Source organism: Mustela nigripes, chromosome 4 (genome assembly GCF_022355385.1).
Source record: "Mustela nigripes isolate SB6536 chromosome 4, MUSNIG.SB6536, whole genome shotgun sequence".
Taxonomy (NCBI): domain Eukaryota; kingdom Metazoa; phylum Chordata; class Mammalia; order Carnivora; family Mustelidae; genus Mustela; species Mustela nigripes.
In genome coordinates, this window is record NC_081560.1 from 139020059 (window position 1) to 139037089 (window position 17031).

The 17031-nt window shown below is 34.9% G+C and overlaps 1 protein-coding gene across 2 annotated transcripts in view; it reads right to left on the bottom strand.

Moving 5' to 3' along the window:
- Positions 1–17031, bottom strand: part of P4HA1 (prolyl 4-hydroxylase subunit alpha 1) — a 77256-nt gene that overhangs the window by 28696 nt on the left and 31529 nt on the right. The window contains exons 6-9 of one of the 2 annotated variants that reach the window (XM_059397726.1): positions 14159–14398; positions 11479–11675; positions 7535–7711; positions 5204–5274 (exon numbers count right to left, since the gene is read on the bottom strand). In XM_059397726.1, coding sequence (XP_059253709.1) covers positions 5204–5274; positions 7535–7711; positions 11479–11675; positions 14159–14398 — 685 coding nt within the window. Of the gene's footprint in view, positions 1–4107; positions 4179–5203; positions 5275–7534; positions 7712–11478; positions 11676–14158; positions 14399–17031 lie in introns of both variants that reach the window. The other variant, XM_059397725.1, reaches the window with a different exon arrangement.

Genomic DNA, 17031 nt, shown 5'->3' on the forward strand with positions numbered 1-17031 from the left:
TGGTCTTAATCACAGGAATCCCAAATCTAAGTAGTACATTCAAGGTAATGTTTCAACATTTCTTTTTCTTCTAATATGTGATTTTTTTATAGTATTACTGGAATGCTTTTTTTTTTTTTCTTTTTTAAGTAGGCTCCACACCCCACAACACGGGGCTTGAACTTACAATCCCAAGATCAAGATCTAAGCTGAGATCAAGAATTGGGCACTTAACCAACAGAGTCACCCACATACCCCTGGACTGTTCTGAGTAAGGAGCAACATTCTCACACTGCATGATTATATTTCTAATATATGAATAAAGACATCATGTTCAAGTAAATAGCCCATCATTTTGGAGGTTTTGGAGCTTATTACAAAACTTCCAAAGGAAAATGCAAGTTATATAATTTGCACTACCTTCTTCTTCTAACCCAACGTAAGTGAAAACTGAATTTTACAATTAGCTAATATAAAAACTGTGTGATTTTTTTCCAAAGGCAAAAAATAATTCAGGACTCTAAGTGCCAGTTACAGCGAGCAAACTTTCAATAATTCTTCTATAAGTGCTTGATGGTAAACAAAGAAAGGCCAATCATCTAGCCTGGGAATTTATCCTGGCCCTTTGGTTCCTAGTGGGATAATTATACAATCATACCATAGATCTGTCCTTTCCAGTTACCTCAATCTGAAAAACACTGTTCAATCTAACAGAGGGTAATGTTGTTGTTAAATGTGATTCCAATTTAAAAAAATATCTGAAATATTCCAAGGTATTTGTATTTGCCCCATACTATAAAATATTAATATGTTTTAATATCGTATTTGTTCCTTATATACATGGGTAAATTAAGTCTTAAGCATAAGAAAATGTCATATTATAGGAAATCTGTGTATCAGAGTAAGAAAATGAAAACCACTTCTAAAATTAACTTATCAGAATCAAAGAAGCTTTTTCTACCACACTAGATTGTTTATTTGCATATCCCTTAATATTACTTTAACTGGATTTTATGAGCTCAGATAACTAAACTATCTTTTCAGAGCATGTAACTCAATATTTACTTTTCTAAAACTAAAATTCCGTTTTTCTGCTTTAGCCAAAATTATCAGCATCTCCATTAGTAAGCTGTAGTACATTTTTAGGTTTTTTTTGTCTGTTTGTTTTTTAATAATGGAAAGGACAGAGATGACTTACCGAAAGTTCAGAGATAGTCAATGAAGTAAATAAACAGTAATGGATTTCTACACATACTTTACCCAAATAAAATTCTATCTGCTAGGATGCTGGAACATATTTTTCCTTCCATGGAAGATGATGCAATCACTTGGAAATTTCTCAAAATACAGATATTTCAAATTCCCTTCTGGCCCATTCAAAATACAGATGTTCCCACAGCAAAAGGAACTACACTAACTGACATCAGTACACATAAACTTTTCTGTTTTACATTTGGGATGCCTTTTTCAGAGATACAATGTCTGAAGGCAACCTAAAACACTTGTTTATTTCACTTGTAGGAATCTTCAAAATTCCAATTCCAGTAATGGGTAGAAAATGTCTTGGCATAGCCAATAAATTCCCCAAACAGCAAAAACTTCCTTGTTAAAATATGAAATGTTTAGGATATTTTATGGGCCAAATTCCTTCTTTAACAGTTAAGACCTCTCTCTCAACATACATATTTTATTTTTAAGAGACTTGTTGAACGATCTTCCTTAGGAGTAAATATGAGTGTGCTGTGGAATTCCACTGTTACTAGGTTTTCTGGAACACAAACACACACACACTGCATACTTTGCTGAGATTGGGTGAATTTATTCTGGTGTTAGTCTTTTAATGCTTCTAATGCTGGTGGCTAAAAGCCTTCTATTGACATTTATAATATAAAGTATGGTTGTATCTTTCTAAAAGTCCAGTAAAATTGCTTCTCAGAGTTATAAAATTAGGATATTTTAAAAATAAGCTTAAAATGTTTAGAAATATTTCGTTCTTGAGGAAAAAAGTCTGCAGATCACCTTTCCAAGAGTAATTTATTTTGCCTTACTGGTAAGAGTCCAATGACTCTGTGGGCTGGATATTTCTTCAAAAGGCCCATTGTATATATAAAAAATTTCCAAAAAGGACTTCCAAAGAACTAAGTTCATGAAATTTTCTTTTATGTGCTTCCTAAAAGCAATCAAATCTGGAGATTTTAGAAACAAGCCATGTGACAGTAAAAACGCCTAAAACCATGTAGTAATGTTGATAAAATACATAATGGCTTATCTTTAAAAAAATCAAGGGTTAATTTTTTAAGACATGAATAAGATTCTGTAATAGAGTGGAAAATCAGCTGAAGTTTAACTTGAAATTTAGAGTTAACTACAAAGCACAGAAACATTATAAATCATGTATCAAAACATGATTCAAATTAATTTCAACAAATTCTTAAGTCTCCCTGAAATCAAAATCGTATAATAGAAGTTAAGTTTCCTTCATGTCTTCTCGTTTGCTGGGGCAGGTAGCACGGACCACATGGTTAGGAAACCAGGATATATGTGTGGGCATGCTGAAGGTTATTACCATATGAAGGACATACAGCTTTGCCAAAAAGAGTAAGGAAACTGCGTTCTGTACAGCCTTCAAAGTACTTTTGCTATGACTTACAGCAATAATGTTCAAAATTTTTTTTTGTTTCAGTGACTCCTAAAATAGTTGTTAAATCTATGTATTCTCTGCACATTTTTTTAGTTGACAATTAAATTTTTCATCAAATAGTTTCAAAGAATTTAATTATGGTATACTGAAATAGTGGTAATTTCTAAAAAATTATCTTTTTTAAATGTATCCAGTGGAATCTAAATACCACAATGATCTGATGCCCACTATGATCCACTTTAACAAAAATACATGAATGAAGTTTTTTTTTTAGTACTTGGGCAATTTCGTATCATTCTTTTTCTTCCCCCTTGAATTGCATTTTCATTCCATTCTTATCTTAGAATAGTGGCTCTCAACATGGGTGGAGAGGTGAAGTCTCTGGGGGTGATGGTGGGAATTCTGCCTACGAGGGAACATTTGGCAATGTCTGGAGACATTTTTGATTGTCGCGACTGGGATGAAGGGCGTTACTGGCATCTAGTGGGTGCCAGCGATGCTGCTAAACGTCATACAAAGCTAATGACAACCCCTAACAACAAAGAATTACCTGATCCAAAAAGTCAATAGTGCTGAGGTTGAGAAGCCCTGTCCTACAGAAATAAATTCTATGCCTGAAAGTCTTTTATTACATTATACTTGTCTACAACAAGAATACTTTTGTAAATTGATAAAAATATAAATTCCTCTAACATAAAGATCTAGTTGTTAAAAATAATGTCTTTTGGAATGAATTACTACAATTATCATTAGCACACATTAGTCTAAATAATGTGATTAAACTATCATTACCCAACATAAAAAGTAAAAATGTATTAAGATGTTTCTGATGAAATGGAAGAAGCTTATTTGGTTATTTTCAATACCCTCATTTTTAGGAGAGCTAAGAAATCTCCATTACATAAATAAGTAGATGGAAAAGGAGTTCTGTTGAAATAAAATCACTTATTCTGTGGGCTTCTAAGTTATATACATGAATTACACAGTAATCTGTTAAAAATTATTTCAGTGATCAGTTAATAAGTACATTCTCTTTAAACATTGTTAAAAGCACAGAATGTGAAACCAATTGGCTTAAAAAGGATTTGTAATGGACTCCTTCAAGGCATGCACTTTCTAAATACCTACAGCTATTCTGGTGACCCAGAAATTTTTAAACATTTGCTTTACTGTAGAAGCTAAATTAGGTCTTGTTTCTTTGAAGGTTCTTTGGGAACTTAACTTCAATATGGGAACACAACTTCACTTTTCAGGTGGGGTCTGGGGAGTCTCAACAGGCATTCTGAAATCTAGTAAGTTACTTCTGGAAAATATCTGTTAACTGTCCCATAACCGTGTCTGTTTTTTAGTCTATAATGAAAATTCAGGCATGGTTGTCATGCCTAAAGCCTACGTCTTAGAAACCATACCAGGGTTTTATGAAAATTAGATTCTCAAGAAAGAAAATGGTTCAAATAGGACTAAAATTCTCTCCATTACTCCCTTACCTCTTAGATACTCTGTACTGTGCTGTGGTCAATTTTCCAGTCTCAGGGTCATGTACTGTAGCTCGGCTCAGCTACAAAAAAAGAGAAAGGACAAGGACTTACTCACGTAGCAGGCAATTTGGGGCTTTTGTTTGTTTTGCCAAGCCACAGGTGATTGGAAGAGTTCAGATTGGTCTGGACGGTAGGTAATGGTTTCAAATCAGCAAAAACACTTAGACAGGTGGCAATAAGAAAAGCCACTTCCAAATTAAGAGAAAATGGGTTGACATATTTTTGTTGTAGATTTATTGTCCTTTCACTTTTTTTTTTAAAAATCATTTGAAGCTGTATGTAAATGCTTTATAGCACTGGGTTTCACAGGAGCTTTCTCAGATCTAGAAGTTTAATGTCCTTTAAGTACTCTGACAAAAGAATAGTTAATAGTCTCCTTACTTTTTAAAACTCTCAGAGATAAAACTGTTAAGTCTCTTTGGTGAAGTAAAAGGCAAATAAGTTCTTGAGTAATAGTAGTTGGAAGACTGAGCTCAGAAGCATAACTCTGTGCTTTCCATTGCCAACTTTCTAGTCAGCAAGTTTTTAAAAATAAGTCCAACAGGAGGAATACAGATTACTCCAAATGACAATGGTATTTCACAAGATGAATGAACAAATGCCAATACGAATCACTATAAAGAATGATGTGAGTTCACTGCAGCATTTATGACTGTGAGAGATCTATATAAACAAAGACTACTCCCAGATTAATCCAAGCTGCGGTTTTTTCTTTTCTTTTTCTTTTTTTTTCCTCCTTTTGGCAAGAAAAAGGAAAAAGAAAATAAGAATCAAGCCATTTCCTGGAGATTTGATTCCTGACCTGAAGAGAAATGGAAAGCATATTAATTGCCTAAAAACAACAGACCAATTAAAGATTTAAAAAAAGAACTTCTAGTTAAAGGGAAAGACCTGTGAAACACAAAGCAGTTTATCCATGCGTATATAAATAGGCGGTGACTTGAGCTGGAGACTGAAAATGACCTACTTTCTTTCAATGAAAATTCCTGTAGGATGTACAAAACACTCATTAGAGGGCAAAATATGCAACATACACATCTCTTACCTTTTGCTAATTCTGTAATGTACCGTCTCCAAGTCTCCTGTTATTGGGTTTGAAATGGTGGCTCGCCTCAGCTGTGAAGCCAACCATCAAAATAGTTGCATTACAAAACAAAACAAAAATTGAATCACATTTATCCAGTCAGAATTCTGGGATTTTTACAAAGGAGGATGAAAAGAGAAAATAATTCCACAGACTTCCAGTCACCTTGTGTTGAGCCTTGAGAGACAGTTAGTGTTTTAGCTTTTCGTATTTTTTTTTTTAATTTTGTTTTTGCTTTGCATGAATGGAGGGTACACAAACAAAACAGATTAGAAATGAATTTCTTTCAGTGGTTGGAAGATGTGACTGTGTTCTAAAATTTGAAGTCTACAGTTCAATGGCTACCTGTAGTTAATGATCCATTTCCAACTTTTGATTTTAATTTTTTTAGTGATGGAACTGTTTATAAAGGTTAATGTTGTCCAAAATTTGTTTCAAGGTCCATCTTTTCTTCCTTCAACATATCTGTTCATGTATTTCGCATATTCAGTGAAATAATATTGGACTTAGCAGAGGCAGATGAAAAGAACTCACAAATGTACAAAAACAGTAGGAAAGAGTGGAGAGTGAAGATGATGACTTCAAACCAAAAAAAAAATGATGATCCTGAGATTAACTAGAGTATATAATTTTTACTGGCATTGAGTTTTTTGGTTAAAATATTCCAAATAAGGCATCCCCTTTGAAGACTGAGGCCTCTGAATCCAGAGATGTAAGACTTGCCCTCTAAAACTGAAATGAATTCTTAAAAAATATTCTACCAGGATATTTTGTTTTACTGGGTTTACTGACCACAAAGAATGGATTAAAACAGAAACTGAAAAGATGCTGACAGAATATGATGTGATATAAGTAGTGCTCTGTTTTAAAGATTTGTAAGAATTCCCTTGGACAGTATCTATACATATTATACCAGTCTTTTTCACTTAAAATGTAATCTTTGGTTAAAAAAAAAAGTAACAATTTGGAATAGTAAAACTTAACAGCAACAAAAATTCTGACTTTAAGTTTATTTTGAGTACAGATACCCAGATAATTAAATTTTTGTAATAAGGATCAGCATACTACAGCCCATGTGCCAAATTCAGCCTGCTGCCAGTTTTTGGAAATAAAGTTTTATTGAAATATAGCCACACTCATGTATATATTTCCTATGGTTTCTTTCACACTACAACATAGACTTTGTGACTTTGTGACATGATATGGCCAGCAAAGCGTAAAACATACTTATTATTTGCACCTTTACAGAAAAAATTTGTCAACTCCTATATAATGAGAGCACAGATGTGCCTAATGTTTATTTAACAATCTCTTTACAAAAGTGATGGCAGGGGGCGCCTGGGTGGCTCAGTGGGTTGAGCCTCTGCCTTCGGCTGGGGTCATGATCTCAAGGTCCTGGGATCAAGCCCCGCATCGGGCTGTCTGCTCAGCGGGGAGCCGGCTTCCCCCTCTCTCTTTGCCTGCCTCTCTGCCTACTTGTGATCTTTCTGTCAAATAAATAAAAAATCTTTGGGGAAAAAAAAAAGTGATGACAGTCTGTATTACTAACAATGAGATCAAACAGGTTTTAAGAACAAGTTGATGGGAAAAAAGGCAAAAGCATAAAGGGTAGTCTTTCTCAAATTCTCATAAAAGAAGAACTTCTATGCTAAACACTAAGTTTATGGGATTGTATTTACATTAAATTGATATCCTTAATGAATACTAAATTCTACCTTTGAAACTAATAATACACTATATGTTAATTAAGTTGAATTTAAATTTAAAAAATTTTTTAAACTTGTTTTCCTTAAGAAAAATGATAGGAGTTAAATTCAGAAAACTATGATGTCCTCATTTCAAATTAGCATGATGCTTGTGCAATTGTATCTTTCCAGGAATACTGTACCCAAAGCAAAATAAAAATACTTCAAGTATTCTTTCAGATAAAAATATAGAAGACAAAAGAAAAGCTGGTCTTTGATTAGCCTATGAGACTAATGTGTTTGAAAATACATACAAAACTTTTTCAGGAAGATGCTGAAACATCTTTGAATAAAAATCAGTGTGAATAAAAATTTCATAATTAAGTGCTTAAAACCCAGCTGCAGGGTATGTTATCTGTGTTAATAACAAACTGAGGAAAAACTAGTATAAATAGAGCTTATTTACAACTCTACTATGTTGTGACAACCTATCTAAAACTATTTATGGTGTTAATGCCATATTAATTATCATTTTTATAATCTTGCAAAGGCAAAACTGATACACAGTAGAGTAAATCAAGGAAAAAAAGAGAAAAAAATTATTTACCCTTGGTTTTGCTAGATCTTTGACAATTTCAATTTCTGCATCAGAAATAATATCATGGAAGCGAATAATACGGGGCTTGTCCCACTCATCCTCCTGTTTAGCTGGAGCCAGAATGAATTTAGGATTCCGGTTTCCATCATGGTAACGGCAAAAGAGTTTTTTCTGTCTCCGAGGAGTCTAAACATAAAGTTAAGAAAATGATAAAACATATTAGAGTAATAAGAATTTTAATGCTTGCTCCTATGCAAAAAAGAAACAATAATCATGCATGTGGATACAAAGAGCATTGATGGAAGAATATATAAAATAGAGTACTCTGCAAGTATTTTGCATCAAACAGGACATCAAGATTTTAAAAGTTTTGGGGCACCTGGGTGGCTTAGTGGATTAAAGCCTCTGCCTTCGGCTCAGGTCATAACCCCAGGGTGCTGGGATCAAGCCCCCCACATTGGGCTCTCTGCTCAGCAGGGAGCCTGCTTCCCCCTCTCTCTGTCTCTGCCTGCCTCTCTGCCTACTTGTGATCTCCGTTTGTCAAATAAACAAATAAAATATTTTTTTTTAAAAATTTTTAAATATTTAGTTTAGTTATTTACTTGACAGAGAGATCACAAGACCCTGGGATCATGACCCGAGCCCAAGGCAGAAGGCTTTAACCCACTGAGTCACCCAGGTGCCCCTATTTTTTTTTAAGTTTTATTAATGATTATTTTCTGGGAGAGAATGGTAGGCCTTGAATAAGAAAAAAGGTAGGGTTTCACTTTTAACCCGTGTCTCATCAAAATAAAGTTCAGGTGTCTAAATATGAATGAAATAATGAAATATTTTATGAAAATATGAACGGAATGACCTGCATTGCTCCTAACTTCACAAACTAAGAAGGACCTAGAAAAAAGTTCTTAAAAGGAAAAACAAAATAAAACCTCTCCAGGTTTTCCTAAATACCTCGCTGTTAGATGCTTGCAGCATAAATAAATTGAGTTTTAAAAAACAAAGATGAAAATGAGTAATTCTGAAAAAGAGAAAATAACTTATTAAGGAAGGCAGGTTCTTTTACTAATGAGTATTAAAAATAGAGTCGGGGCACCTGGGTGGCTCAATGGATTAAGCCTCTGCCTTTGGCTCGGTTCATGGTCTCAGGGTCCTGGGATCAAGCCCTGCATAGGGGTCTCTGCTCAGGGGGGAGCCTGCTTACCCCTCCCCCCTTTCTGCCTGCCTCTCTGCCTTCTTGTGATCTCTGTCAAATAAATAAGATCTTTTAAAAAATAAACAAATAAATAAATAAATAATAAAAAATAAAAATAGAGTCATTTCCAGGGCCCCTGGCTGGCTCAGTGGGTTAAGCTTCTGCCTTCGGCTCAGGTCATATCTTGGGGCTCTCTGCTCAACTGGAGCCTGCTTCCCCCACCTCTCTCTGCCTGCCTCTCTATCTACTTGTATTCTCTCTCTCTCTGTCAAATAAATAAAATCTTAAAAAAAAAAAAAAAAGTCATTGACAAAACAAATAAATGTTCCTTTCAATGTATATTATATTAACTAAATAAACTACCCACTGCTGATTCTTCTCTTGATTAAACAAGTATATCATATATGAAGTAAAAATAATACTAGTTTTGGGTTTTTTTTGAAGGTTTTATTTATTTGACAGTAAGAGCACACAAGCAGGGGGAGCAGCAGAGGGAGAAGGAGAAGCAGGCTCCATTCCAGTATCCTGGGATCATGACCTGAGCCCAAGGCAGATGCTTAACCGACTGAACACTCAGGTGCCCCTACTCTGTTTTAATTATTAGCTAACCTACTAAGACAAATAATGATGCATGCTTATTCTCCATGTACTTTATTTACCTAGAGTCAAATCTAAAGGTTTGTTTATTCTAAGTCTTTGATACAATGATGAAGTGAATTTAACTATTATGATAATGAAGATGATCCTTGTTTTGGGGCAGAGTTGATGGGGTGTCACATCAACAAATTGGTAAATTAAGCAGACTTCTGTTTCATACCTGTGGTTCTATTTTGATCTCTTTTTCAAGAGTTATTAAAGGTGGGGCGCCTGGGTGGCTCAGTAGGTTAAAGCCTCTGCCTTTGGCTCAGGTCATGATCTCAGGGTGCTGGGATCAAGCCCCGCATCGGGCTCTCTGCTCAGCAGGGAGCCTGCTTCCCCCTCTCTCTCTGCCTACCTCTCTGCCTACTTGTAATCTGTCTCTGTCAAAGAAATAAATAAAATCTTTAAAAAAAAGTTATTAAAGGTAATAAAGTATCTGCTTACTACTGGAAATTTGAACACTAACCAGATGTATGGTATTATGGAAATACAGTGCTCTTTTTTTTAGGTGTGACAATGGTTTTTCGGTTATTTTTTTGAGTCTTTATCTTCAATAGATATGTAATAAAATATTTAGATGTGAAACTTAAAAAAAAAGTTTTGTAAATCTTTTATAGAGTTTTATTATTCTTGTATTTATTCTTTAGCACTCAAAGCAAAAGTAAGCATGTTCTTCCAGGAGTCCATAAACTTAGTTCTCAAGTGTCAACATAGATATGATCTATGCATTTGCTGTTAGAGATTAAGTTGTCAATATTAAGTCCTCAAATATCAAGAAGTTGCCAATACCAAAAGGTACAGCCCAGCTTGAGTTTATGAGTAGCAGAAAAAAACCTGAAACACAATTCAAATGTTTACATTTTTTTTTTTTAATTTTATTTATTTGACAGAGAGAGATCACAAGTAGGCAGAAAGGCAGGCGGTGGGGGGGGGGGGAGCAGGCTCCCTGCTGAGCAGAGAGCCCAATGTGGGACTCGATCCCAGCACCCTGAGATCATGACCTGAGCCGAAGGCAATGGCTTAACCCACTGAGCCACCCAGGTGCCCCAAATGTTTACATTTAAAAGTACTTCAAAAATTCACTAATTCCTTCTATATATGCCTGCATTCAACTGAAAACTAGTACCACATGATACACCTTAAAAAAGGGTTCCATGCAAGATCAATTAATGTTGGGAAGCAATGTATAACATATCCATAATGTACATTATCATAAAAAGGCTCTGATGGGACACCTGGGTGGCTCAGTTGGTTAAGCTGCTGCCTTCAGCTCAGGTCATGATTCCAGCGTCCTGGGATCAAGTCCCACATTGGGCTCCTTGCTCAGCGGGAGCCTGCTTCTCCGTCTGCCTCTGACTGCCACTCTGTCTGCCTGTGCTCACTCTGACAAATAAATAAATAAGATCTTTAAAAAAAAAGTCTCTGAAAAGCCCGGAGGGTGAACAAAAACCTAAGTTCCCCAGTCTTGAACTTTTTTGTTTATGGCCTTTTATCTATTAACACCCTGAAGCACTAGTACTCTTGAGTTAAAAATACATAAATATAGATATACAATAAATAAAGGGATATTTATAGACACATTTGAGTATTTAAAAAAATAGATGTTAAAGTCAAAATCTGCTGAAACTCTTTCTGCATTTTAAGTATTTTTTAAATAGATTAGCACATTTCACTAAGCAATCCTGTTAAGGTCAAATAGGAGCAAAACCACAAAACATTATTGTATAGAAGAGTTCTTTGTTTTATAGGACAGGTTAAGATGGTGTATTATTTCTGCTTAAGACTGCAGAAGTATCTTTTGCATTAAAATATAAGAAAACTTTATCATGTCCCTTAAATTATCTGATCCTCCGTCTTATAAAAATAAGCCTCTTTTGGCCTATGCAAAGAGTTATATCACCAAAAATAAATAAAATAGCATAATGATTCAAAAGCTTTATCCTAAAGCTATTTTACCAATATTGGAGCACATTAAGTGTGACACCCACAATAAACATACCACAATACTTTAATTCTAATATTTATTACATAGGCTTAAAAAAGAACTCTGATTCTCTCTAGAACTATTGTACAAACACACACACACATTCACACATACACACAATTGGCTTTTCCACTTTACCATTTTGATACCCTCCCCACGGCACAGCATTTCGTACTTCTGTCTCTCTGGCAGGTAATCCACAGCAGCCCCTTTTTTCTTCAGTGTGGTTTTCTGATCAGATTGGTCATCTGAAGCAGACTTATTGACATCTTTTTCTTTAGCCATTATATATTCAAAGTATTTTAAGTTACCATTAGCTCTCTGGTGTTCAGGATCTATTGGGTAAGGAAGAAAGCATGACCATGGTTAAGTTTACAGTCTTTCAAGCATCGGAATATAGTAATATAAAAATAGAGGACCATATAATTTACCGTCCAAACGAGGATACTTATGAGAGTGAAAGGAGGTACTAGTAAAAATTATTATACCAGGGGTGTCTGGGCTGCTCAGTCAGTTAAGTAACCAACACTTCGTTTCAGGTCAGGTTTGATCTGGACTGTGGAATGAGCCCTGCTTCCAGCTCCACACTCAGCACAAAGCCTGCTTGAGATTCTTTCTATTGTCACTACTACCCTGCTTGCACATGCACTCTCTCAAATAGCTAAACAAAAATCTTTTTTAAAAAATTATTGTACCAAAACAATAGGTATAAACCAGTACTGCCCCAAGTAAATCACACACAGTCACCCTATATAAAAAGAGTTCTGGAGAAGGAATCAGCCATTTATTTTAAAGTATCAAATATTCTACTTTTAGAACTTATTAATCAGCCAAATGAATTATGATCAATTTGAAGCCAAATGAATTCTAAAATATTACTCATTCTCTTTATTTTAAGCAATGGAAAAGATTTTTCTGAGACTGAAATGTAATCATGGGGAAGAGAGTGTATACAGTTCAAAAGCAACATTCACCACAGATACATCATAAATGCAGAACAGAGCCTACTTCTGAGGGCTAAGAGAATTTCAGTTCCAAAATTCTGAGATGGAAAAAAGAGAAATTGAAGTTATAATTTTCAAATAGGCCAGAATCCACTAACTGCCTCTGAATTGCTAGTCATCATTTTAAGCTATCTTTTAGTAGGGTAAAAGAGAACTACTCCACCCATCCCAGAGGAGGGGTAAAAAAAAAAAATCCAAACCAACACACTCACACACACACACACAGAACAATACATAGAAACTTCACTTGTGATATTAACGGGAAGTGTTTAGGATATCTAGCCTTAGATTTGTAAAATACTTGTCTTTGAGAAACTGCTCTAAATGTATGCTGTAATATACAATATGATCTTAATTTTGTAAGAGAAAAAGAAAAGTGAGTATGGGCAGGAAAGGGAATATATACTATAAGGAAACAAAATTTGTGGGTATCTTCCAGTGATTGGCTTATGGAACTCTTCCATATCTTTTCTATTTTTAAAAATTTCCTATTATAACCCTTTAAGTCAGGAGGGAAAAAATCACTACAAAACACTGAAAAAAGAGTATCTGAACTATTATCTTAATTTATTAATTCACTCAACCAAGAAATAACCTGTCAGAAGTTCATTTTCAGATGACGATGACCAATCCTTTTAACAATTGGCCTCTTCTAACATACACATATTAACCTGTTCAGAAAAATACTAACTAGTAAAAAGTTTTAAAGCTTCATTTTAGACCAAAGGCCACCTGAACTTATTAGCATTCAACTCTACCCCCAGAGATTCTGATTTAGTAGGTCTGGGGTAGAGATCAAGGAATTTTTCATTTCTAATATGCATCCAAGTAATTCTGATGCACGTGGTCTCTGGATCATATTTAGAGAAACAAGTTCAAAATACTAGTGACCAACTCCTCATAGGATAGCGCATTATCTAACATCTGAATATGACAAATATATATTCAGTCTATTTACTTCAAATCACTATTTTTACATATGAAATACAATCTTAAAATATTCCTAAAAAAAATTCCTCAAAGGAAACTGGTTAATATTTAACATGACAACATGGTAAATAAACGTTTTTGACTGAGTTTGTTAGGTCAGGTACAATTTTGAAGTTCCTAAAAAGTATACCGCAGAGAAACACAGCCACTGTGTTAGCTAAGAAAAATGAGTTGCTATTTATTTAGTAGATAAATGGAGGATAAAATTTGTCTAACAGATAGTCTCTTGACTTAAACAAATAAAAAGTACCCAAGTGGATATTACTCAGTCATAAAAAAGAATGAAAACTCTGCAATCACATGTATGGAGCTAGAGAGTATAATGCTAAGTGAAGTAAGTCAGAGAAAGACAAATACCGTATGATTCACTCACAAGTAGAATTTAAGAAACAAAACAGATGAACATAAGGGGAGAAAAAAGAGGCAAAACAAGAAACAGACTCAACCACAGAGGAACAAACTGATGGTTGCAGAAGGGGAGATGATGGAGGATGGGTCAGATAGGTGATAGGTATTGAGGAGGGCACTTGTGCTGAGCACCAGGTGTTGTGTGTAGGGGATGAATCACTAAATTCTACATCTGAAACTAATATTGCGCTGTGTGCTAACTGGAATTTAAATAAAGACTTGAAAAAGAAAAAAAAGTACCAAAGTTATATGACAAATTATGTTTCAGAATTATATATATTAATTACACATATAAGGCAACATAATCATATATCAGAATTATATATATATATATTTATCTTGTCATATAGCTTGACACTTATATATAATGATTATCATATGCAACTTATATATAAGTTTAGGCCAAATTAACATACCTAGTTCAAGAAGCTTCTTTGTGAGCAAAAGTGCCTTATCTAGGTCTCCCTGCTGGTATACCGCATAGCTCAAATAATCTAGAACAGAGACTTTATCAATGGTAGAAACCTCGCCTTCATCCAGCTGCCTCAGTGCTTGTTCCATCCACAGTTCTGTATGGTAATAATCAGCTTCTGTATAGGCCACTTTGCCCAACTCAAAACAGTCTTCAACTGTTAGAAAAGATTTGTGTTTTACTCCTACGGAAAGAAAATAAAGAGAACTTTAAAAATACTTATTTAGGACTATACAGCTTTCAAAGTGCTATCTCACTTTCATTTGAACTTTGTGACAAGCTTCTGAGGTAGGAAAAACAAGAATCATCCTAAATTTATGAACAAAGGAACAATCTACAAGGTAATGAAACATGGTAAGAATCACACTAATAGGGGTCATGGACCTAGAAAACCCAAGACTTCAATTATCAGCCATCATGCCAAAATAAAACATCAACTAAGTTGAAGCATGCAATTTTCTAGCACAGCAGGAATCACCATAGGACAAATACCTTACTCCTAACCAATAATCTGGACAAAAAAATGAATGGACAGGAATAAAGATGGACCTGTAAATTGGCTCTTTCTCTTTTCCCTTCCCTCCAACAGCATTAATAATATGTAATTTACATATCATAAAGTTCACTCATTCAAACAACACAATAGTTTTTAGTATATTCAGGGTAATGCAACCTACATCACAATCTAATTTTAGAACACTTTCATCACCCCAAAAAGAAACCCTGTAACCATTAGCAGTCACTACCCATTATCTCCCTCTTTGTCCCAGCCCTAGACAACCACTTATCTACTTTTTGTATCTACAGATTTGCCTATTTTGGTTATTTCATATAAGTGGAATCATTTAACATAGGGTCTTTTGCAACTGCTTTTCAATTCAACATGTTTTCAAGGTTCATTCATGGTGTAGCATCTTTTTTATTGCCAAATAATAGTCCACTGTATGGAGAGACTGTATTTTGATGGATATTCAAGTGGTTTCTAGTTTTTTGGTTTTTATGAAAAATGCTACTATGTACATTCATGTAAAAGTTTCCGAGTGGACATTTGTTTTCATTACTCTTATAGGCAGTACTGGAATTGCCGGGTCCCATAGAGTTGTTAAGCAACTCTATGCTTAACACATTTTCAGGACTGCCAAACGGTTCTCCAAAGTACTAATACCATTTTACAATTCCACCAGCAATGTATGAAGGTTCTAATTTCTCCACATCCTAATACTTGTTGTCCATTTGTTTTTATTAGAGCCATTCTGTTGGGTATAAAGTAGTATTTCATTATGGTTTTGATTTGTATTTCTCTAATGATGATGATGAGCATCTTTTCATGTGTTTATTGTCCATCTGTATATCATCTTTGGGAAAATGTCTACTCAAATCCTTTGCCCATTTAAAAATTTGATTCTTAGGGGGTGCCTGAGTGGCTCAGTGGGTTGGGCCTTTGCCTTCGGGTCAGATCATGATCTTAAGGTCCTGGGATGGAGCCCTGCATCGGGCTCTCTGCTCAGCAGGGAGCCTGCTTCCCCTCCTCTCTCTGCCTGCCTGTCTGCCTACTTGTGATCTCTGTCAAATAAATAAATAAATAAATAAAATATTAAAAATTTGATTCCTTTTATTATTTTTACAGTTCTTTATATATTCTGGGTACAGGTCTCTGATCAGAATGATGATTGCAACATAGTCTCTCTCACTGTATGGGTTATCTTTTCACTTTTTTGATAGTATACTTTAACATACAGAAGTTTTAATTTTGGTGAACTCTAACTTAATTAATCCTTAATTAGTTATGCTTTTGGTGTTGGTATGTCAACTGGTTTGTGAAGTAAAACTTCTGTCTTAAGAAAAGGAGATAGGGGCACCTGGGGAGCTCAGTCAGTAGAGCATGCAATTATTGATCTCAGGGTCAGGAATTCAAGCCCCATGTTGGGTGTGGAGCCTACTTTTAAAAAAAAACTAGTTAAAAGATATTTGACAGTTCACATGATTTAAAACAAAAAAATTAAAAAGTGGGAAATAGCCTAATTGTTAAAGAAATATGAAATTACAACAACCTTGAAGAAAAAAAAATTTTTTTGAAGATTTTTATTTTTTTGACAGAGATTACAAGTCAGCAGAGAGACAGGCAGAGAGAGAGAGGAGGAAGCAGGCTCCCCGCTGAGCAGAGAACCCAATGCTCGATCCCAGGACCCTGGGATCATGACCTGAGCCGAAGACAGAGGCTTTAACCCACTGAGCCACCCAGGCGCCCCAAGAAAAATATTTTTAAACAGTCTACATTTACTGAAGCCTTACTATGTGCCAGGCATTTGTCACTCATTTAACTCTCAAAGCAATCCAGATGAGGAGCTAAGATAGAGGTTAACTACTGTGCACAAGGTCACACAGCAAAGAGCCAGAACTGCAATCTGCACACTCTGACTCCAGAAGTTTGGATCATATTATACCATAAAATGGCAAAATTTAATAGGGGAGGGAAGCATAAACTGGTAACTTTACTCTTAAGACATCCCAAAATATAAATCTAGAGTAATAATTTCATGCCTATGAATTAATACTGTTATTTTCTTAAGTTTAGTACTAGGGATTGGGGAAGAAACACCTTGTATAAACAATTTTTGTAGCTAAACCAACTACTATAGCTAAAAACTATAATAAACTAAAAGCAAGGAAAGGTATAGGCCAATATATCAACATAATCGAATAGCATTTTTCACTAAAAAAGATAATTTTTTAAAGATTTTTAATTATTTATTTGAGAGAGAGAGCACGAGTGAAGGGGAGGAGCAGAGGGAGAGGAGAAGCAGACACCCCACTGAG